At 49.3% G+C, this 23554-nt stretch overlaps 1 protein-coding gene across 17 annotated transcripts in view; it reads right to left on the bottom strand.

Annotated features, from left to right (window-relative positions):
• SPTAN1 (spectrin alpha, non-erythrocytic 1) overlaps nt 1-20604 on the bottom strand; it is a 61508-nt gene extending 40904 nt beyond the window's left edge. For 6 of the 17 annotated variants that reach the window (XM_047701293.1, XM_047701280.1, XM_047701279.1 and 3 more), the window contains exons 1-9: nt 20447-20590; nt 17056-17106; nt 7952-8191; nt 6707-6832; nt 2773-2913; nt 2521-2667; nt 642-775; nt 328-472; nt 92-246 (exon numbers count right to left, since the gene is read on the bottom strand). In XM_047701293.1, the coding sequence (XP_047557249.1) occupies nt 92-246; nt 328-472; nt 642-775; nt 2521-2667; nt 2773-2913; nt 6707-6832; nt 7952-8191; nt 17056-17088 (1121 nt within the window). In that variant the 5' untranslated portion in view covers nt 17089-17106; nt 20447-20590. Of the gene's footprint in view, nt 1-91; nt 247-327; nt 473-641; nt 776-2520; nt 2668-2772; nt 2914-6706; nt 6833-7951; nt 8192-17055; nt 17107-20446 lie in introns of all 17 variants that reach the window. The other 11 variants (XM_047701289.1, XM_047701291.1, XM_047701290.1 and 8 more) reach the window with 4 other exon arrangements.
• Nucleotides 20605-23554: the final 2950 nt, after the last annotated feature.

The following is a 23554-nucleotide window of genomic DNA, read 5'->3' as shown; positions in this document are numbered from 1 at the left end:
TCTCTCTCTCTCTCTAGAGTGGCCAGTCTCTAAACAAATAGGTCATAGGTAGGAAAAGGCCCGTTGCTGAGCCTGGGGAGAGGATTCCCACCTGTAGGAGTCGTTGAGGCGGGCGTGTCTCTCCGCGGCCAGAGTCCGGATCTGCTCCCAGTTGGCAATCAGCTCCTCTCGCTTCACTTGAATCTGCGCGGCGCTCAGAGGGTGGGACTGCTGTAGGCGGTCGGCCTCGGCACACAGGGCTTTGACCTGGAAATGCCCCCCATCAGACTGTGCTCATAGCCCGCCCCCCGCCACGCTAACTCAGGCATGGCTGTTTTCCGAACCTACCTTGTCCTCCAAAGCAGCAAGATCTCTCTCCAAACCCTCGTGCTTCCGCAGCAGAGCCTGAACGCTTGCCAGGTCGCGGCCAAAATCATCAGAGGCCATTAGCTGCTCCTTTTCCTTAATCCAGCTGATCGTCTCATCCACATCCCTGTGGAAGGGAGACACCAGGGCAGCCACTTACGGCGACCGTCTCGAGCTGGGGATGCCGCAGCGGGCCAGACCCCGGGCGACTCCAGCATCTTCTTGGCATGTGCCATATCCTGGACCTGGCCCCCCAGGTGCGTGCCCGCGCCCCGCAGCCCTCCCCGGCTTAGTACCTGTTAAATCGCTGAACCTCAGCCGCCCCGAAGAGCTTCCCCTGTCTCTGCAGGGCCAGTCCCTTCAGCCGCTGCCAGGCCGCGTTCACTTCGTCCTGCTTGGTCTTGATGGTTTCCTCCTCGGGGTGCTGCTCCTACATGAGGGAGAGCAGAGGCCGGGCTGGGTCCTGAGCCCCCAGCTCCTCCCAGTCTCTGCCTCGGCAAACCTTCATCTTTCCGAAGAAATACTGGTATTTTGTGTGAAATGAAGCCAAGCTTGTATAAAACTAGCTTCCTGGGGCACCTGGGCGTCTCAGTTGGTTAAGTGTCTGACTCTTGATTTTGGCTCAGGTTATGACCTGGGGGGCTTGAGTTCGAGCCCCATGTCAGGCTCCACACAGCCTGTTTAAGATTCTCTCTCTTCCTCTCCCCCACCCTCCCCTGCTGGCTCTCACGCTCTCTTGCAAGTAAATAAATAAATAAATAAGTAAACACAACTGGTTTCCATTTCGTCTTACCTGAAAAGGGGAGAGACACTATCTATCCCTTGGAGTAGATGGTGAGGCCATAAAGCAGCAGAGGTCATCAGTACCAAAAACCTTTACATTGTAACAACACTTCGGCCGCTGTGGGGTGGCCTCACCAATATACCCATGCCTGTCCCAAGTGCTGGGAAATCTGTTATTTTGAATGTTTAGGAGCCCATCGCGCGTTCCTGCCCACAGACGTGATCTTCAGGGTCTGCTCCCCGCTTCAGACTGGAGCTCTCTTTTAAAAGCATCCTTCCCCACCAACCACATTTTTAAAATAAATGTGGTTTAATAAATAATTAATTTAATAAATAAAAATGTTTTTGTTTTAGTAAAACTAACACGTAAAGTAACAAATGAAGGCTTTCAGGGTCTGGGATCCATCTGTGTGATCTCGGGCTTGGCCTGACCGTTCTTCTCAGCACAATCTGAGGGTGCCCCGAGGTTCTGGGGCAGGGGGTGGGGGCTCACCGTGGAAGGTGAGGTATTTCTGAGGAATGCTGGCTCTTCATCACTGGCCAGAGAGGGAACAAGTACCAGCCCTGAAGCAGATCCATACATTAGAGATTTAGAGCCCAAATCAAGTTTCCCTGAAAGCAAAAACTCTAGTTCCTGCCGCTGGCCATCTGTGGAGCGCTCTGACCCCCGCTGCGGACACAGAGGAGACGACGGCAGCTTAAGGAGCCGGTGCACAGGCAATGGGGAAAGGTTACATTATCCCCTCTTAATGGCTCAGAGCCGCCAGGGGAGAGCCCATTCCTTACAGGGTTCCCCAGGCTCCCAGGAGAGCAGGCCGGCGTCCGTGGATGTCCGCCAACCCCCAGAAGCTTTCACCACCACACCCTCATCTGGGAATCCTTGACACCAGCTGCAGCGACCCAATACAAGCCGCGCCAAGCCCTACCCGAAAGTGGGTGGAGGCAGCACATGAACTCTGCCCTTCCTGCCCGTGGCCACAAGCTAGAAAGCAGTTTCTACCTTAGGAGTAACCAGCACTGCTGCCTTACTTAGACCCGAGCAAAACGCTCAGGCAGGCTTACCGGACCTCGCTCGCTCAGAAACCAGGGAAGTGCTCGTCGAAATTTTCTTCTGGGGCCCCCTGGCGGGCTCAGTGGGCGAAGCTCAGGTCATGATCCCGGGGTCCCGGGATCGAGCCCCACATCGGCCGCCTTGCTCAGCAGCGAGTCTGCTCCTCCCTCTCCCACGGCCCCTGCTTGTGCTTCTTCCCCCCGCAAATAAATAAATAAAATCTTAAAAAAAAAGTTACTGAAAAAAAAAAAAACAAAAAAAAAAAACCCCATAACATTTTCTTCTGAAAGCATCGGAGAGTTATATTAGGACGTGGAAGCAGCACGGAGCCCGCTACCTACCTGAATGAGCTTGGCGGCAAACTGGTTCACCTCATTAACTCTTTCTTCATGGGCGGCCATATCTGTTTGAAACTCTTCAAATTTCTTCTGTAAAACCTCCACGTGCTCCAGGTCCTGGCCCAGCTCCTCAGAGGTCACGATCGCTTCCTATTCGGGGACCAGGACAGAGCCAGAGTCACCGACCGACGCTTGGAAGCAACGGCGCCCAGAAACGCAGCTCGCACTCTGCAAAGCTTCGCCCGGGACACGTACCTTGTCATTGATCCAGTCCATCACGTCCTCACACTCGCGCAAATACTGCACGAGCTTCTGGGCCTGCAGCAGTTTGACTCCCTTCTCCCGCATCTTCTCCAAAAGCAGCTCCCACTGGCGGTGCAGCTCCATCAAACGAGTCTGCGGGTTAGAAATCAGCCCCAGAGATCACAACCGTTTCTACGGGATCTGGCTCCTCCACAGACTTCCCACAGGTCAGAAACCCCACAAGTCAGAGCTCAGAACAAGTCTTTCTAAAGATAATCCCCCCACCAAAAAGATACTCCGCAAAAGGAGAGGAAACCAGAAGTCTGAGAACAGGAAACAGCAGACGGCGCACAGTGGTTCGGGAGGTCTGAAAGAACAAAAGAACTGACCTCGCAGGTGGATTTTGATTGTGGTTTACTTCAGGGGATTATATTCAACTATTATCGATATTCTATTGTTTATAATTAATGTTCTTAGTAATGAGTCATTAAGTGGGATTCCTGGGTCAGAAGGCTACTGTGGAAGGAGAGAGGAGGAAATGAGGTGGAAACTGAGCAGAAATCCCTGAAGTGTGTGCTCGGAATCTGTGGAGGGAAACAATGAAACGAGATCCTATGGGCACCATGAATGCAAAGAAGTAATGACAAGGCTCAAGTCAATAGGAACACCTTCATAAAAAGAAGAGGGCGCCTGCGTGGCTCAGGTGGTTAAGCGTCTGCCCTCAGCTCAGGTTATGGTCTCAGGGTCCTGGGATCGAGTCCCGCATGGGGCTCCTTGTTCAGGGGGGATCCTGCTTCTGCTTCCACCTCTCTCTCTCTCTCTCTCTGTCACTCATGAATAAATAAATAAGATCTTCAAATAAAAAATAATAATAAAAGTAGAAGAGACGGGGTCCTGAAATGTAATCAGCAACTGAGCTGGATTTTTGGCAGAAAAGGTTTTGGAACGTCTATGAAAAGAGAGTTTATGGTCCAATACTATCTCGGGTTGGGTTTATTTTCAACTTCGCCTGAGTGGCAGCCCCAGGCCCAAACATACTCACTTCCCAGCATCTTTGGGTTCCCATGGCACAGTCCTAGTAAGGACCCATCCACAACTGGGGGCACGTGATCACCAATTCCAGTTTCCGGGATGCTTTCCGGTATCTAATCCAATCTCAGTGTGTTGCCTCTGCCTACCCAAGATACTGGGAGTTTCCACCTAACACCGGCAGGCCAAAGGGCAAACACACGGCAAGGCTGAAACACTCACAGAAGAGAAATCCGGGATCCACTCATGGTTGAGACGCCCCTCCCAGCCGCCTAAAAACTTGAAAGCCGAGGGACAGCCAACATGGGTGGATCCTCTTAGAAACAAGGGTGTGCAGTTTCTCATGAAAGGAGAAACAGCAGTGGGAAATAAACGCTCACACAATTCACTTCCACCACGGCAGGATGCAAAGCCGCCCGCCAATGGGAAGAAAGTGAAAGGCACTCCAAGGTGGGGGGGGGGGGGGGACACAGGCAAGCAGCAGCCACTCAATGCTCCACCTACTCGGATGTGGGACCCGATGTGGGTGGCGGTGACTATGGGGCGCCACGCGGTCCGGTACGGTGTGAAAGTCTAAACCGGCGACAGACAGGTTATCCAGGACACAGAAGCAATCTTCACCCTCCACTCCCCGCCCCCATGAACCAGCCCGCCAACCGCTCTTACTGAGTTATAGGGCCAGGTGAAATGCCAAGCCAGGATCACCAGGGGAACTGTGAATGAAAGCCCTTTGCTCCAATTAAAAACAAGACCACTGAAGGCTCCCCCCAAAACCTCACCCTCAAGTCCATGGTCAGTCTCCCACAAAGTTCCCTTTCACACCCTCAGGTAAAGAACTAGGGCAAAGCCTGCTCCAGTACTGGAACCACCTCGCATCCCTCGTGCGTCTGATCTCCGAAACATTGCAGGTCAGGGAGTCCAACTTCCCCAGCGCCCTGCTGCCCGGGAGCGGGAGGGGGCGGGCAGGCAGGTGCACCTGGGGACCGCATGGAAAGCGGCCGGGGCGGCCCGGTTCTGGGGCATGAGCAAACAGCGGGAGCTTTCAGAGAAGCAGCTGGCCAAGAAAATAAGGAAAGGGGACAGAAATGACATATAGCTTGGGAAAATACAGGAAATAATTGTCAGTAGACAAAGGCGTGGACTGGAATTCCAATGGCCATCTACTAGCTGTGGGATTTGTTGAAGTTACTCAAACTTCTCAGAGCTTCCGTGTCTTCCCTTCCATACTGTGGGGATGGGGGTACCTAGCGAGCTTCTACTGGAGATCAAAGACGACCTGTGTCAAAATGGCCAAGTGTTTGCACATAAATAGCTACTCAACAAATAGTGGCTAATAGTCTTTTAAATACTACTTTAATAAGATCTCCAGGAGGAGGGTCATCACTAACAGCTGAATGGAGTGAGTGTTGAGGTCTCCTCCTCTCCAGATTAATCACTAAAGTCAAACACCTGACCTGTCTCCCTTGTTTCCCTTCTGCCACCTGGTAATATACTACATCACCACGCACTCTGGAAAACAACTTCTATCAAGCAAATAATACAGCAGGCTGCTTTCATTTACTTCAAGATGGTGGACAAAACAGTGGGAAAACGAGCAGAAAGATACTTATATTTAATCGCAGAGACACATGGTACATATTTAATCGTGGGGATACATGTTAATTACCCAAATGGGTTGAATGTAATTAAATAGTTGGTCACGTGGCATTCAGAATTTACTCTTCTACTCACGTCATAACTAGTAATAGTTAATTATTAATAATAAGCCCAGGGCTGATTGCGAGTCTTCAATATGAGACTGTAGAGTGCATTAGTGCAAAAGAGAGACAATAGGTATTTATTGTTGAAAACCACTAGACCGGATCCTACAGGAATGAAAGCTCCACAAGGGTGTTGGGGAGGAGGGGGTGGGGTGTCTCTACTGGGGCTTATGAATGTAGCTTTCATCGAACTCTCCACAATTGCCTTGACTGGTAAGGGACTGCAAAGGCCAGTCCCTCAAGAGACCGGGCCTTTGGATGACAAAGAACAAGACACACAGACAGGAAGGAGATAAATCAGAAACAGGAAAGAGTATCCGGTTGTGAGAAACCAAGTGTGCAAACTTCATCCTAAAGAGGTCTGCTTTCCCTTAGTACCTTGGTACTGGAAATGTTAGGGCCCAGACAGATCAATTATCTGTGAACTGGAACCAAACGGGCCCAATCACACAATGTAAGGACATTTGCTTCACAGCTGGCTGTGTCAGTCACTAGGTCACCGACCAACAGGTGCCATAAGTCACTGCTCACAGCTGGGCCCTTAACTGGCTTGGGGACTAGACCTCGGCAAACCACCTCCTAGGGCAAGTCACCAAGATCCAGACCTCGAGTTTTCAACAGAGAACTTTATGGTGTCTGTGATTAATCCTACTGATCTTTGCGTCCTGATCCCCAAATTCACCAATTTCACTAACATGCTCTCCCCTCTAATTACCATTTATACATTTAGGTTTCATTTATGTAATCTTCTTTAAAGTATAATCACATTCTGTTTTATAAAAAGAATATTAATTCCCCTCTGAGCAGACACATTCTTATTTACATTCATACTGAATCATCATATTACAAAGGCAAAACTTCACAAAGTCTCTTAAAAGGCTAGAAAAGGCTAGTGACTTTGGCTCAGGTCACGATCTCATAGTTCGTGGGATCAAGCCCTGTGTCGGGCTCCACACTCAGTGGGGAATCTGCTTGAGGGTCCCTCTCTCCCTCTGCCCCCACCTCCCTCTCTTGCTCTAAAAAAAAAAAAAAAAAAAAAAAAAAATCACCAAAAAAGCTAGAAAAGTCTTTTTTAGAATCCCTAATTGGCACTTAATCCACATTCCTCCCCCAACCAGACCAGATGGCCTCCCATAGCAGGCACGACTCCTACTTACCCTTATGGTTTCAGATGCAAAGTGCCCTTCTGAGATCATCAGGTTACCAGTTTCATCCAGTTTAACAATGGCTCCTGAGTTGGCCTGGACTTCAGCTTCAAAGGCCTGGTGCTTCTGAAGCTTGCCCTGTTGGTGGACACATGAGACACAGCTGCAACCACACGCCAGCCACCATTCTGCCCCACCCCGCCTCAGGTCCCCTTAGTTCTCCCCTCTTGAATCCCATTCCCTCTAATTAGGGACACTCAGCATCCCCCACCCCTTCCCCACAATTACTCAAATACTCTGACATCATCTATACGGCTTTTGGAAGCTTGGCCACTGAGGGCCACCAACTTTGTGCTATCTTTACTACCAGGAAATTAGCCTTTATATGGACATCCAATCCCTCTAGAAATACAGAATCACACCAACAATTAGCATGTACGATTTACTCCTGGATAATAATCCATCCACATTCACTCAGTATATGACACTTTCTTCTCTTCTTGGAGGACTCTGGGGGTAGTAAGAGAACCATGTGTTCCACTTGCTAAAAAAAAAAAAAAAGTCCTTCACCAAAATCAATGAGAAGAAAGGCTCTGTCCTTTTTTTTAAAAACAGCTTTACTGAGGCACAATTTATATCACAAAATTAACTTCAGTTACAATTCAATGATTTTTAAAGGCTTGCTTCTGATAAGACTTATCAGTGAGTTGCTTAAAGAGATGCCTAACTATAAAATTTCCATCAGCAACACTGTTAGTATGTCTTTCTCGAAAACTCATATTCTAAGAGCTCAAACCGGGCCACCTAGATGGCTCAGCTGGGCTTGGGTCATGATCCCAGAGTCCCGGGATTGAGTCCTGCTTCAGGCTCCCGGCTCCACGGGGAGTCTGCTTCTCCCTCTGACCTTCACCCCTCTCATGCTCTCTCTCACTGTCTCTCAAATAAATAAAATCTAAAAATAAAATAAAATAAAAATTCCAAGAGCTCAACCCAGACCCTCCCCCTGAAACCACCAACAGTTGCAAAGCAGTGCTTTGAGAACCATCAGCTTGAAGCATCCAGAAAAGAACGCCCCCAAGATTCCACATACATCTTCGTATTTATGTGGGCTTTTCAGAATAATGAGTTAGTCCTGCCTTATGTTTGATCTACCTTCTTCTTGTTCGAGGTCATAATTAAATGACTTTTGTGTGACTTTGGGGCAAAAACATTTGAGCTCCTGAGTCCTGGCAGGAAACTCAGGGAGATGAGACACACCTGCAAGTTGGTTGGGTCTTTGTAATTCTCATCGGATGCGATTTGTAGTTTCTCCTGAATCCATTTCTCCAGCTCCTCAGCATCTCTCTGGAAAAACTGGAATCGATAGGAGTCTTCGAGCTTCTGGCGCCGGAGGGTTGAGAGCTCCTTGAAGCGGTGGTATCTGTCTAGGACCTGCTGCCGCCTCTCCTGGATGTCCTCTGCTGTTTCCAGCACTTTGACCCCACTTGGGTCCATTTTCTGAAAAGACAGAATGCCCTGAAATAAGCACCACACAACCAAAGTGGCTTTTACAGAGTCAGCCTCTCTGAAGGAAAAGAATTACCAGAGAGCCCTGGCAGATGAATGAAAGGAGAAGGTAGTCCCTTCTCAGGACAGAACAACGAGCATTAATTCTAGTCCTTTGTGAAAAACAGCCATCCACTCGCTGTGACGGTCCCTCAGAGGACGCCTCACCAACACCACAGACAAACCCAGAGAAACTGGGAGAACTAGAGTTTCCCAGCAATTCTACACAGGCTTGAAGGATTCAAAGGAAATGCCAAAGTGGTACTCAAAGAATTACTGAGAAATCCATTCGAAGGTCCTGAAACCTGGTCTCTGCATTCCACTGTGTGGAGATTAAAAAGAATTTACTCTTACTTAAATCAGTTTTTCTATCTCTCCAGAATTCAGCCTGTTGTCCAATGAAGAAAAGGGGAGGATTACAAAGTAACACGGTCCTTAACATCAACGAGACTTCACCTAGTCAGAGCCCCTGAGCTCCCAGTTATCGGGAACCATAATCCCACGAGTCTTCTTCAGGCCACCAGAGCGCCTGCGCCAGGAACAGGCTGTGTCCCGTGAATGTGCACAAATGGAAAATCAAAGTGCAACTTAAAAAAAGAAAGCATGGTGAGTTGCACACCGGAAACTAATAAAAATGGTAGGTCAACTACACTTCAGTTAAAAAAAAAAAAAATCCAGGTTTATGTCACAAATACTTGCACTACATAAATTTTAAAGCAATGGATGCTTTACATAAAAAAGAGTCATGGTGATTACTAATAAACAGGAGGCTGTGCCTCTAAATCTGGATCTGATGTGATACTCAAAACCAGAAATCTAAACACAAGAACAAGAAAGTGTGGTGCCAGGTTTACCCTGCCCTCCGCCCGCCTACACTGGAGTTCAGCATCAGTTTCAAGTTTGCTACAAGGACAGGCTGATGGAGGCGGCAGCACTCCCCACAGCACTCAGTCAGCCCCAACTTTAAATCCCCAGATTTCTGGACACTTTCACCAAATTCTCACATTAAAAAGAAAACCTCACCTATAGGTGGGCAAAACCCAGAAGATGCAACCCACGCTCTTCAGGAGTAAGCCTGATTCCTCTAACCACAGCGGGACAGAGGTACAGACTGCTGACGAAGAGCTTCTAAATCGGCTGCCTGGGTGGCTCAGTCGGTTAAGCGACCGCCTTCGGCTCAGGTCATGATCCAAGGGCCGGGGATGGAGCCCCACATCGGGCTTCCCTGCTCCTTGGGGAGCCTGCTTCCCCCTCTCTCTCTCTGTGTCAAATAAATAAACTCTTAAAAAAAAAAAAAAGAAAAAGAAAAAAGAGCTTCTAAATGTGTCAGTACCACATGACCTTGTGCGAGGCACTTCCCTGTGCCTCGGTTCCCTACGATGACTAAAAATGGCAGGTGAAAATGGGGCATCGCAGGACCTGTCCGAGGTCAAATTACATTCTACAGAAGATTCAGAGATTTGGTGGGAAAGCAGAGCATATAAACTTCCTAGCCCCTCCGGCTACTGCCCCGTGATTTATATACGGTATAAAAACCGTGCTGGCCAGGAGACCTTTGAGAGCTCTTCTAGCTCACCGGGCTGGGCTAACAGGAGACAGTAAGCAGGCTAGGGACGAGCAGGGAAGAGGGCTCCCAGCATCCAGCTGGGACGGAAACAGCACGGGTGGGATCCGGGTGAGGTCACTGGTTTTAACTCTTTAGGGATTAAAGCAGCTTCAAGAGGTGGCAACAAAGCATCCTTCGGACCTGATCCACTCTGAGGACTACGTTCCTAGAAAGTCACCAGATTCCTTACCAAGAGGACATGAGGGGATTCTGGCCGACCACCATCGTTTCCAAATTATTTTCCACATACTGACCCTTATTTTGGTTGTATTATTGTTTCTCCACAAAGTCTGATTGATTGGGGCGCCTGGGTGGCTCAGTGGGTTAAGCCTCTGCCTTCAGCTTCAGTCATGATCCCAGGGTCCTGGGATCGAGTCCCGCATCAGGCTCTCTGCTCAGCGGGGAGCCTGCTTCCCCCTCCCTCTCTCTGCCTGCCTCTCTGCCTACTTGTGATCTCTGCCAAATAAATAAAATCTAAAAAAAAAAAGAAAAAGAAAGAAAGAAAAAAGAAACATGTTCTTGGCCACATCGCTCCCATGCTTTAAGGTCTTTCACGGCTCTGTTCTGAGGGAGGAAAGGATCCAGCTCTTTAGCAGGGCGTGGTGATCTGGCCCGACACACGAGGCTGGTATCCTCTCTCTTCCACGTTCCCTACCCTCTAGGCATGCTGAAATATACTTTCTTCTCCAAATACAGGATTCCCTTGAAAGACTCCACGCTGGGGGGGGGGGGGGTGCCTGAGTGGCTCAGTCATTAAGCGTCCCCCTTTGGCTCAGGCCATGATCCCACTGTCCCGGGATTGAGCCCTGAATTGGGCTCCCTGCTCAGGGAGTCTGCTTCTCCCTCTCCCACTCCCTATGCTCAGGTTCTCTCTCAAATAAATAAATAAAACCTGAAAAAAAGAAGAAAAAAGACCTTAAGCTAGAGACGCTGTGTGGCTTTGTCAGTTAAGCATCTGCCTTCAGCTCAGGTCACAATCCTGGGGTCCTGGGATCAAGTCCCATGTCAGGCTCCTTGCTCAGCCGGAAGCCTGCTTCTCCCCCTGCCTGCCGCTCCCCTGACTTGTGTATGAGCTCGCTCTTTCTCCCCCTCGACAAATAAATAAGTAAAATCTTAAAAAGAAAAAAAAAAAAAAAAAGGCAGACTCCCAGCTATTTGCCTAGGCCTCCTCTGTGTAGAATGCTCGGCCTCTCCTCTGCCTGGATAACTCCTATTTATACCTTAATGCCCAGCCGAGAGGAGTAAGCTGTACGATCTTGCCTCCTCCCCAAGCTGGGCTCCACGCTCCCTTCTTCCCTCCTCCTCAGATTTAATCACACTTTTGCACAGATTTATGAAGCACTTGTTTATACTTCCCACGGTATAATTAGACTGAGCACCCTAATCTTTGTATCTGCAATTTCTGGCATATACGGGCCATTAAGAAAAGTGTTGACAAATAATCAAGGATATGCTGCGTGCTGATGCTGCTATGCAGGACACGGGAATTCACTTGTAAAAGGTGGGGCCAGAGCCCCCATCGTCCACCCGAGTCACCTTCTCCATATTGTCAAACTGGAATCCCACCCGGGGAAAAGCCAGATTTGTGACAAGAACAGCAAATGGAGAACGAGTTTCTGCAACCAGGTGTCAGCCTACTGAGCAGATGGGAATTACTAATCTGGGCCTCAGCACGTGGCAGTACGTTTTGAGAAATGAGGTGGCCTCTTCACTTGGGTGGGGGGGGGAGCTTGGTGAAACAGAGCTCAAGAAGGCCATTCCGTCATCAACAGACCACTGTGTCTGGAAAAAATATCTTCTATCCTTGAAACCAAAATCTGAAGGTGCCATTAAATGTCTGGGGGTGCCTGGGTGGCTCCGTCGGTTAAGCGTCCAACTCCTGGTCGGTCAGTGATCTCAGGGTCCTGGGATCGAGTCCCCGAGTCGGGCTCCATCCCTGGCACGGAATCTGCTTGAGATTTTCTCTCCACCCACCCTCTGCCCCTCCCCCTGCTCCCTCCCTCAGGTAAATAAATAAATTGATAAATATATTATTTTTCTAGAAAAGTAAACATCTGTTTGCAGTGGAGCGGAATTTCTGTTAACAATACTTCATCACAACGGGGCAGAATCTGAGCGTGGGTGTGAGCTGACTGCCGGCAGGGCTCTTGACGACGATCACGAGCACCAGCAGCCACACGGTCTAGAATGTAAACGTGACTTCACTCACTCGCCTACACCGTCTGCTCCGGCCGGATCTCTTATCGAACTCCCATGCCAACTCCAAGTTACAGGCCCTAGCAGGGCCCATTTCCCAGCTCAGGAAGTCCCCTTGGGCAGGACTGTTCTCTCCCACTCGCAGCTCCAGCGCCGAATACCACACAAAGCCCTCCAAGTCTAGAGCAACTACCTTGTCCTTGTCCTCTCTACAGTCCTCAATCAGAAGTCTTCACTGTCCCCATGCTCTTCAGAGGACCGTCACACTCTGCCAGGTTTTCTCCCTGCCGTCTTTGTGGTTCTTTAGTAAATTTAGAGTTCCTAAGGGACTATGTAAAAAAGACCTTATCTTCCTCTTTCTCTCTGACCACAGAACTCGGCACACATTAGAGTCAGTTACATTCGGAACTTGGAAACAGAGAAACTGCTGCCACTTCATTATTAAGTAGGCAGGGGACACAAGGTCATCCAATAACCAAGTCACAGAGTCTACCTGGGGTGAGCCGGGACCCTCTGGTTCCCAGAAGCAACGATTCTGCCCATGACTGCAGCTGCCATACTCTATTTTTATTTTTTAGAGATTGTATTTATTTATTTGATAGAGAGAGACACAGCGAGAGAGGGAACACAAGCAGGGGGAGTGGGAGAGGGAGAAGCAGGCTTCCCGCCCCAGAGCAGGGAGCCCAACGTAGGACTCGAACCCAGGACCCCGGGGTCATGACCCGAGCCGAAGGCAGACGCCCAGGTGCCCCAGCATACCCTTTATTGGTGGCTGTTTGCTTATTCCTTCCTTTCACTGTTATTTTTCCCATCACCACTTTGGATGGAAGAAAGGGGAAGGCAGATATATTAATTATTCAAAAAAATAAAAATTGGGCACCTGGCTGGCTCAGCCGGTGCAGCATGTGACTCTCAGGATTGTGAGTTCGAGTCCCACACTGGGTATAGAGATGACGTGAATAAAAACTTAAAAAAAAAAAATTATTTTTTTAATCAAGAAATAAAAATTGATTTTGCTTTTGTAAGAATGAGTCTTAAGTTAGCAAACAATCAGGGTTAAGAAATTACATACTTCCTTTGTTCTAATCTCTTGGGAAACGGTTTCAGATGAAAAAACAGCAGGAAATTGTGCCTAATTTGCTCCCTCACAGAATTTTCCGGCAACGAAATGGCCATGGAAGGTGCAGGTATGTATGAAACCACCACAGTGCACATGAGTTCCTGCAAGATGTCTGAGTCCTGGGGCGCCTGGGTGGCTCAGTGAGTTAAAGCCTCTGCCTCTGGCTCAGGTCATGATCCCAGGGTTCTGGGAGCCTGCTTCCCTTCCTCTCTCTCTGCCTGCCTCTCTGCCTACGTGTGACCTCTGTCAAATAAATAAATAAAATCTTAAAAAAAAAAAAAAAGTCTGCATCCTTAGATTAACGCTTAGGGCATCTGTCCTGCTTCTTCGCACACAGGATTCACTGCATTTCTAAAATCCTTTAGCTGCCACGGAAATTTTGAAGAAATCACATTGGGGAGCAGGCCCTTTGTGATGAAGCCAAGAATCTCTAACATAATGTGGCAAGGGCACCGCCTTAGCAAGTCCCCCGGCGTGGGTCCTGCTTGCGGATTTGACTCTACCAATCCAGGGAGACAGTCCAGCGAGGCCCTGCTGAAATTAACCAACCTAAAAGGCCCTCTTTGTCACCCCAGTGAAGTAGAACGAGTCAATTCTATACCAAGTGCTTTGGTCAGGCAATAATGGACTTTTCTTTCCTGCAGATCAGCTGACGTCAGTAGGTGGGAGCTCTGCCAAGCCACCACTGGCTGTCCCTGGGGAGCTGGGCATCTGAAAGTCATCAAAGCTCTCCCACTGCTGTGGGCCTGCAGGATCCTCATTTGCATGGTTACAGGAGCCTGAAATGATGCATTAATAAGAGCTCCCCACCCCTTAACCTGAGAGGGAGTTGTCTCTAAGTTCATCTTTAGACACTCCAGTTTCCTTGCTCCGAAATGGGTCATTTCCATTGATTATATTAAAAATAGGAAAAATATTCCTATCACCAAGAAATGCTGCCACCGGAAGATGTGTTAGCCTCTCACCCAAAACCCCGTGAGGGAGTTAGTGGAATTTCTTGGCCTCCGCTCGCGTGTGCAACACCTCCCCCCCCAGGACGAGGCCGCAGGCTGCAAGATCTCCACCCCTGGCCTGAAGTATGTGGCTGTTGATGAGCGGGCTCCAATGAGAATGTTCCAGGCTGTTCCCAACCTTAATGGGATTAACACCTTTTGAGAGCTAGAAAGGAAGACTTTGGGAAATGTGCCATTAAAAAAACAATCTCCAGGGGTGCCAGGTGGCTCAGTGGGTTAAAGCCTCTGCCTTCAGCTCGATCCCCATGTTGGGCTCTCTGCTCGGCAGGGAGCCTGCTTCCCCCTCTCTCTCTGCCTGCCTCTCTGCCTACTTGTGATCTGTCAAAGAAATAAATAAAATCTTAAAAAAAAAAAAAAAATCTCCAACCACACTGGCCTATCTATTTTACTAACTGCCTAAAAACCCACAGAGGGACCAACTTCCTAGGATGGCAGATGACTGCTTATCTCGAAGGAGTCCCTCAACTCTGATCTTGCCAATCAGGTCCCTGTCCACGGAAAATAGAGGGCAAATGAAGCGCTAAATATATTCTCTGTATGTTCAAGGGCAGCTTCCCATGGAAGATACCCGAAGAAAAAAGTCGTATTTTTGCTAATATTTTTCACGAAGACCGACGACGCAGGCTTATTTATAAATGCTGCAGTGCAGCAGTCGGAATGTTAGCCGCGTCACTCAGCAAGGAGTATGAATTGATCTCGGGGGATAAAACAGGAATTACAACTATGTCCTCTATTGTAATAAATAAAAAGACCTTGTCAGCATTCTTACGATACTGCCAGATCTCTGGGAAGAAAGAGAGGGGTCTAAAGATATGAACCTTGGGTAGAAAGTTCTAGTTTAATCCAAAGATGTAACACGCCCGAGAAGGACTCCTCATATCTGACACAAATTCACACGTATTATCAACTGAAAATGGATTCCTACAGAAAAGCCTAGGCACTAATTAAAAACTGTCTTCTTGTCAATGCCAAGAGACAGCTGTCTGAGCTAGTTCTTGGTACTGAGGGAATTTTTAAATGCTTCGGCTTCACCTACAGAAGCTATCCGCCCGACTATGCACGGGCATCAGTCCATCCGTGGAGGGCGGGCGAGACCCGGACAGACAGACTCCGAGTTAGGCAAGAGAAAAGACTGCTGATGGAAGTTGTTCTCAGACCAAAGGTCAGATGCCTCCCACACAGCGAACCTGGCACCTGCAGTGAGTAGTTGAGGGCACCGTCCCGCATATCTTGGGAGGACGGAGGAATTCAGCTCAACTTCCCCGTGGAACCCCAGCAGAGAAGCCACTGGTGGTGAGCATGAAGGAGCCACGGAGACAAAGCCCCGGTTCTGCCACGGAACGTGCTGGATGTAAGAGGCATCTGGAAAACTACACCATGAACTCCAATTTCACCAGATACACTCTTCTGCAAGCAAAGGGATTTGGGGGGACTAAGGCGGTGGACAGATGACTGGGCTCTATGGGAAAATTCATACACATCGCCCAAAGCAAAAGGTCAGAAAAACCATCCCTCGGATTTACTGTGGTTGCTTAGTCAGAGCTCCAAGGTGCAGGACTGACAACGCAGGTTTTCCCCCCTGGCTCCGAAAGCCAACCCATGACGGAATTTTACATGTGCCAAGCGGAACTACAGCCACCCATGTGGACGGGCTTCTCCGGAGAACAAACCACGGAAGAACCCTTCGGCGCCCATTAACATGCTCGGGCAGCGGAGTCCCATGTCAAGCTAATGAGCCCCTAACCAGCCTAGCTACAGATTTCAGCCGCACAGCGGATGGGAAGTAGCGAGGTAAATAGTACAAAAATGAAGAGTTTCAACCATGAATTAAAAACTAGTTTTGCTTCTGTGGATCTGCATGTCAGCCTTCAGACTGATTAACTCACTTCACCACACGGGCCCGTTTCCGCAGAGGTGAGCAGGGACTTAGCTTTAAGAACGCAAAAGGTTCATACTGCATTGCATCAAAATCCAGAAACGCAGAGCAACGCTGAGAAAACTTTCTTCTGAAGGCTTCCCAAATGCTATCTTGCTGCGACTTACCTCTTAACCTGCAGAATTTAGATGAGAGGTATTAAAGTGCAAAATACTGTTTCTGACAATCACAAAACAGGGAAAGGTTAAAATGTGGCCCATTTTTATAAACCTCATTTCAGGCAACTCACCACTCTGATTTATAAAAGGGCTTGCCTTGGATTTATCACCCATAATCACTAGAAATTCGCAAAGTTTGTATTTCTCCTTATGGGATATTGAGACATTAACTTTAAGCATTTTTCTTTTTCAAAAAGGCCCAATTCAGCAAACACTCAAAAACTGTACAAAATGAAATATATACAGTGAGCTTTTTTTTTAGCCAAGAAAACGCAAGCTCCATTTCATTACAAGGCCTGTGGCAGAAAAAAATAAGTCGGTGGGAACAGGAAACAAACCCAAGTTTGTGGTATTTGTCAAATTTAAAAATACTACTTTTACGACACATTTTCAGATTATTTTTTTCCAAATAGCTAAGATAATCTGTTTAGTCCCTTGGTTCTTAAGAACCAAGTAACCATCAATTAAAAAGTCAGCAAACATTACATGCAAACACCAGTAGGGTGAGAAGAAATTAATGTATTCATGCCTGAAAGAGAGGAAGGCAAACAGCAGGAGGCTTTGGAAATTTTACAGTCAATGTACTAAGACTTCTGTTCACGGAACACCAAAAAAAAACAATGGAGGAAAAAACCCCAACCCAAACCAATTGGCTTAACAGAAAGGTCATGCAGGCAGAGATTTCCCCCCTCTCTTTAGATCATTCAACCTCTGCCACAAATGTGTCTTCACGGCAAGCCAGGCAAAACCAAAAAGGCAACCCGCTTCCTGCATGCTGGTCAAATACCTGGACTCTGCGTTTACGAAACGATGACAACATGACGGAGGAATGTGGAGTCTAAAGGGGGAGGGGGAAGAGCGAGATAACAAGCTTCTAAGGGCAAACTGAACAAAATAATGTCAAAATGAAGAAAACAGACCATTAGGAATATACGAAATACAAATAAAAAACCACATTCCTGGTGTTCTCCCCGTGCCTTTCTTGTTCTGTAGAGCTTCTGAACCCCACCAGGGAATTAAAATGTGGAAAGAGAACCCAATTTCTCTGTCTGGTCCCTTAGCAGTTCCTGTTGATCTAGATGTGCTGCCTCAGCCAAGTTACACCCCCTCTGGGCCTCCGTTTCCCCACTTTCCAGATGAAGAATACTGAATATGCTTTCTAACACTAAATATGCCCGCCCCAGAGCCACCGCCCAATAAATTGAGACTCCCAGGACTAGCCAATTCCTAAATCCCCTTCCATTCAGTCATAAAATAACATAGAGAGAAGCAAGAACTCAAGCTATAGAGATCTGACTTGGGCCTCCTTTACTGGTACGGGTCCTTACTAAAATACTACTTCTTATTCAAAACCCATACAAGAGGAATATGCAAAAAAGGTGGAAGGGGGGGCGCCTGGGTGGCTCAGTGGGTTAAAGCCTCTGCCTTCAGCTCAGGTCATGATCCCAGGGTCCTGGGATCGAGCCCCACATCCTCTGCTCAGCAGGGAGCCTGTTTCCTCCTCTCTCTCTCTCTGCCTACTTGTGATCTCTGTCTGTCAAATAAATAAATAAAACCTTAAAAAAAAAAAGAAGGGAATTAATAACACAGCTGCTCCCCCGCCAGGGCCTCGGCCCCAAAAGCGATCAGCTCTGCACTCCTCCTCTGCATTCCCTTCTCGGCATTCCAGCATTCCGGCATTCCCGGAGTCAGCACTAGCTAGCCACAAGGGCAGTGCCGTCCGCTACCTAGTCTGACCACAGCTGCGGCAGCCCAGACCGCATAGCTAGCGGAGTCCTTGCATAGCCCATGGAGGATTGATTACGAGGCCGGCCTCCTGCCCACTAGCCTTTGTGCAGCTTCAGCAGTGACAGGGCTGTGGACCGCACCGGACATGCTGCTCAGGATCTGCTGTCGGCCCCTCCCTTTGGGATGAGGGCAGGTAAGGAAAAATAGAGCAAATACTGACCCAGGGAACCAAAAGAAAGATGGGATTTAAAAACCTGCTCTCTCGGGGCGCCTGGGTGGCTCAGTGGGTTAAAGCCTCTGCCTTCAGCTCAGGTCATGATCCCAGGGTCCTGGGATCGAGCCCCACATCCTCTGCTCAGCAGGGAGCCTGTTTCCTCCTCTCTCTCTCTCTGCCTGCCTCTCTGCCTGCTTGTGATCTCTGTCAAATAAATAAATAAAATCTTAAAAAAAAAAATAAAAATAAAATAAAAATAAAAACCTGCTCTCGGGTCGCCTGGGTGGCTCAGGTGGTTGAGCGACTGCCTTGGGCTCAGGTCATGATCCTGGAGTCCCCAGGGATCAGATGAGTCCCACATAGGCTCCCTGCTCGGAGGGGAGTCTGCTTCTCCCGCTGACTTCACTCCTTTCATGCTCTTTCTCTCTCTCAAATAAATAAATAAATAAATAAATAAATAAATAAAATCTTAAAACCTGCTCTCGTTGCCTAAACCCATCCATCAGATTATTTGACAAGCTCATATTAGAACCAGAGACATACCCGATTTCTCCAAATGCTAGTTTGCTACAAAACCCACGGCCAAGACCAAAAGCACACCCCAAGACGTCACCAATTGATGGATTACTCTAAGAACTGCTTCACACCTGTCCGGCACAGGGCAAATCCTCTTTTCGAGTCTTGTCTCTCCGTGGAGGTCCCTAGATAACAGCTAACACACTTTGAGGGTCCCAGTGAGTCATTATTGGCCCAGTTACTAAAAAAGGCTTTCTGTTAATTTCCTGCAGAGGCCCTTACTGCAGCACATTTTTTTTCCCCCTACAGAGCATTTTTAAACTTTTGACTTCAATCCGACCTTTGAAAATCTAAGACATTAGCTGCAACAAAAGGGAAAAGACAGTTTAGGAGGTGGAACCTTGGCTCAATAGCTTCAGACAGCTCAGTATTCCCACCGCTTTTCTTAAGATTTTCTGTTTCCTGGCTGCAAGACACCCCCACCCTTCCATCTTTGATACATTCCGTTTTACTTAGGTCCAATTGCTATGACTCCGCAATTTCTCCACATATTATTAAAATACTTCAGATGGTCTCTCTTCTATTCTTCCCTAACAGCCATGATGGTTAAGTTTTTCTAAAATGCCATGATGAAGACAGAACAAAGGGCTTACGTATTTTAGAATCTATTATATAAAAGAGATTTGACAAAAGTGTTGGGGCAATTCAATCATCTCAAGCCAGCATTCTGGGCTATTCAGGCTTTTAATTTAAAACATATGCAACCCTTAACCTTAACAAGCCCCTTATTTAGAATATTCTGTCCCAATGCATCAGAGACTCTTAAAGGCAATTTTCTTTAGGAAGCATCTTGTCCAATTTGCAGGACTAGCTTACAAACAAAAGGCTGCTCTATCATTCAACACTGGCGTGGCTGTAGAATTTTTGACAAATAATATAATGTCCTCGAATCGAAAGACCCCCGTCTCGGGTGGGGTGGGGGGAGGGGGGAGGGGAATAACTCGTAAGCTATTAAGTTATTGGATTTGAGTCTCAATATAAAGAAACGCCGCATCTACCTGTTATTTACAAGCAAATCACAACTGGGTAGGAAAGAAATGTTTATTACGAGGAAGGAAAAGGAGATGGCCAGTCTCAGACCTTTCTGCATCTAGAGAGAAGGCCAAGAATCGCCACAGTGGATGAAATTAAGGTCAAAGAGCCCTTTTCCTCTATGCTCTCGGCTCTCCTCCCTCAAGGGTTGGGGCGGCACTGCTGTGGGGACTGGAGAAGAGGAGCTGCAGAAGTCGCTCCCTGCCGAGGCAGGCGATCAGGGGCGCTGGGGGAGCGCTCCGCAGGAAGGGGGATGGTGAGGATCCCGCCAGGGGCCCCCGCCCCACCTGCCGCAGCCGGATGGGGCAGGGCGGGGTCGCAGCCAGGCTTGGGGGTGGGGGAGAGGGACCGACCCGCTGGCCTCGCCTCCCCCCACCACCTCCGCCCAGTCAATGACATTCCAGCGGCCGGCGCCCAGGCTGGGCCGGGCGGCTCCTCGGCAGCCCACGCTCCCCCCGGCCGGTTGCGGCCCGCCTGCCAGGTCCCCGCCCGTCGGAGGCAGCTGCGAGGTCGGCCGGGCTCACCTGTCCGCGCGCTCGCCCCGCCCCGCCCCAGGGGCTGCCCCGCTCCCCGCCCAGGGGTCGGCGGCCCTCGGGCCCTGCTCCCTCCCCCCAGCTCCATGTCTCACCGGCTCCTGCGGGGTGAAAGCGGTGGGTGCGCCGGGATGGGGGTTGCTGAGGGACCGACGCGCCTCCGCGACCTCCCGCCTCGCCGTTCGCTCCGCAGCGGGTAAGTGGCGGCGACGCGCGCGGCTCGCCTCTTTTATAGGCGGCCACGCGCGTTCCGGCGGCGGGCGGGCGCGAGCGCGGGGGAAGCGCCGAGGCGCGGCGCGAGGGGCGGGGGCGAGCGCCGGCAGAGCTAAGGGGGCGGAGCTCCCGCCGGCTCGCTTCCCGATCTCACGACGGAAAGGGCCGAGGGCTTCCGGAAGGAGCCGAAGTTCCGCTGCAGGGGAAAAGCCGAGTCCCGGGAGCGCGGCGGAAGGATGGGAAAGGAGGGCGCGCTCCAGGGGCGGGGGGCGATGGTGCAGTGGAGTCACTGCCTCCGCCCGGGCGGCGGGAGATGCGGCAGCTGCCCCGCCCTTCCCGCACCTCGGATCCTCCAATCCTGCCCCACCCCGCCCTGCAGAGAATCTTCTGCACCCCACCCCGCCCCTCCACCCCTCCGCCCCTGGGAGTCCTGCCAGGACTGCAGCGAAGGGCGGGGCAGGGGCCGCCGCCGCAGTCTGGCCGGGGATGCTACGCACCCTTGTCTGTAAAACGCCCAGTCCCAAAGGGTGAGATCACCCTCAGACTTTTCTTCCTCCTGCCTCTTTTCCTAGGAGATGGCTGCGGCCGGGACCCAAAGTCAGCCTACTCTGGTGGGGGCTGAGGTCTAGAAACCGAGAATGATTTGGAGCTCCGGGTTTGAGGTGGTGGTAAGAAAAGGCCAAATCCGATCCCCGAAAATAAAGACTAATTTGGAGCTGAAGTCTGTCATTTGGGATTTGGGGAGTTAATAATTTCTTACATTCTTATAGCAAAAGCTTTCTGACAGGTCGCCGGTAGAATAGGATGCATTAATCTTATTTTATAAACAAGACATGAAAGTTCTTCAGCCCACAATTAATTGAACTTTCCTCATGTACCAGGCGCTGTGCTAAGCATTTCATGTGTTACTTTTTCTTTTTCTTTTCTTTTTTTTAAATCTGGGTAATCATTTTACAGGGTAGGTATTAGTTCCCCATTTTAGAAATGAGCACTCTGACATGGAAGATAGGTCTCTCGCCCTAGGTTAGGCAGTTAGCAAGAAGAAAAGCTAGGATTAAAAAAGAAGAAGAAGAAGAAAAGCTAGGATTTAGATCCAAACAGTCAGAACCTTCTCTTAAACAGTCATGTTGCGCTGCCTTCCCCTAGGAAAGGGAGGCACTGCAATGGTGGCTGATGGGGGGGGTTGGTGAGGATTTCTGGAGTTTCTGTTCCTTACAGTCTTAGCAGTTTAAGGGTCTGGCTCTGAACTCTGTAGTGTAGCCCAAAGCCCTCCGTTGGGAAGCCCTTTCTCCCCACCCCCACTTCTGCGACAGCTGGGCCGCAGCCATTGGGAGTAACACCCAAATCATTCCTGTGCAGTCAGGCAAACGAGGATCTCTGCAGCTCGGAAGGCCTCAGCCTCCTGGTTACCAAGCAGCCCTGGGCACTGCACCAGAATTTGGGCCTAGGCCCAGCCCTGAGCTTCCTGATCCTCTGCAGTTTGGCCTTCTTTCCCTGTGCCTGGGATCTGCAATCTGGTTTCTAAGCTGCCCTTTCCAAGGAAAAATTCTCCTATTCCCTCAACCCATCACAGTGCAGAGAAAAGAAAAGGAATGGCCACACCCCAGAAGCAGCGTTGTAGAATCTGGAGGAAAAACGTAGCAGCTAAGAGGCATTTCCTGCAATCTTCTATACAGAGAAAACAGGACTGAGTAACTCCTCCCTGGGGTGTGCGTTTCTCGAACAGTTGATGGCATCGACAGCCTCTGCCTCTTCTGCACCGGAGAGCAGCAAAATGTTTAATCATATATTCAGCTCTGTGTACAAAATGGCTTACACAGTCCTAGCTCTCCAAAATTTCCAAGACCTTCTGCTCCAGCAAGGAATGGGTCTCAAGGGCCTGGGCAGGGGCTGTAAAAAGGGAAGATCTTTCTTTTAAATCACTACGGCCGGCCTCCTGGTGAAATGGAGGTTTTGTCACTTTTACCAGAAGCAAAACAGATGTGAGAGCTTTGGTATTGGTACAGAAACTGAGTCTTACCCATCCATCCTTTGTCTGATCTGAGACAAGGCCAAAACCCATTACCTCTGGCCCTATACACCTCCCACTCACCCACCCCATCCAGCACTTGGCACTAGAAATGAGACACTGAGAAAGCCCTTCTTCACGTGTTCTGTTGTGTGCCTACCTCACCTCTCACCAATTTCACTGTATGCTGAACAAACAAACGCTCTGCTAGGTGTAGGGAGAGATGACAAAGCAGATAATGGCCCTCTTTGTTTTGGAGAAAAACTCAGGGGAAAAAAAAAAGCACAGGACAGTATAGCAATCAGCTCCCGGTTCCTAATATCCTCCTGAACAGCAGGGGGTAGGACTGCTGTTCTATTCTGCCCCCCTTTATCTGAAGGTTTGATAAGTACCCCAAACTTAGGCATCCAGGTAGTCCCAATGCCTTTTCAAGTCCAAGAGTCAACTGATTGGAAATACACAAAATGTAATGATGTTTTCACCTGTTCCAGCCACGGAAAATTAATCGCTGGCTCTCCCCGGAGAAACTCCCACTTCCTCCCGCTTCCCTTCCTCTCTCCCTCCTCCACCCCACGTGCACAGCAGTGAGCAAGCAGCAAGCTCTTGTACTTTTCCTCCCCACAAAGGAGCTGATTGAGAAGTTACCCTGGCAAGTGGGCTGTACTTCTTCCCAGATGACATTTTGCAGTGTCACAGCTGGCAAGGAACACAGCGACTGGATGCCCCCCGAGGCTGTGATGCTAGGTGAAGTACGCCAGACACAAAACTACAAAGACTGCACGGTGAGATCCCCAGAAGAGTCAAGTTTACAGACACAGAAAGTAGAGCAGAGCTTGCCAGGGGCCGGGCCGAGAGGAGGATGGGCAGTGAGTGTTTAACGGGGACAGGGTTTCAGTTGTGCAAGAGGAAACTGTTCTGGACACGGACGGTGATGGCTGCACAGTGGGCATGCAGTTAATGCCACAGGGCCATACACTTACAA

The sequence above is a fragment of the Lutra lutra genome, chromosome 13, assembly GCF_902655055.1.
Source record: "Lutra lutra chromosome 13, mLutLut1.2, whole genome shotgun sequence".
Classification (NCBI taxonomy): domain Eukaryota; kingdom Metazoa; phylum Chordata; class Mammalia; order Carnivora; family Mustelidae; genus Lutra; species Lutra lutra.
This window is presented reverse-complemented; position numbering and strand designations above follow the sequence as displayed.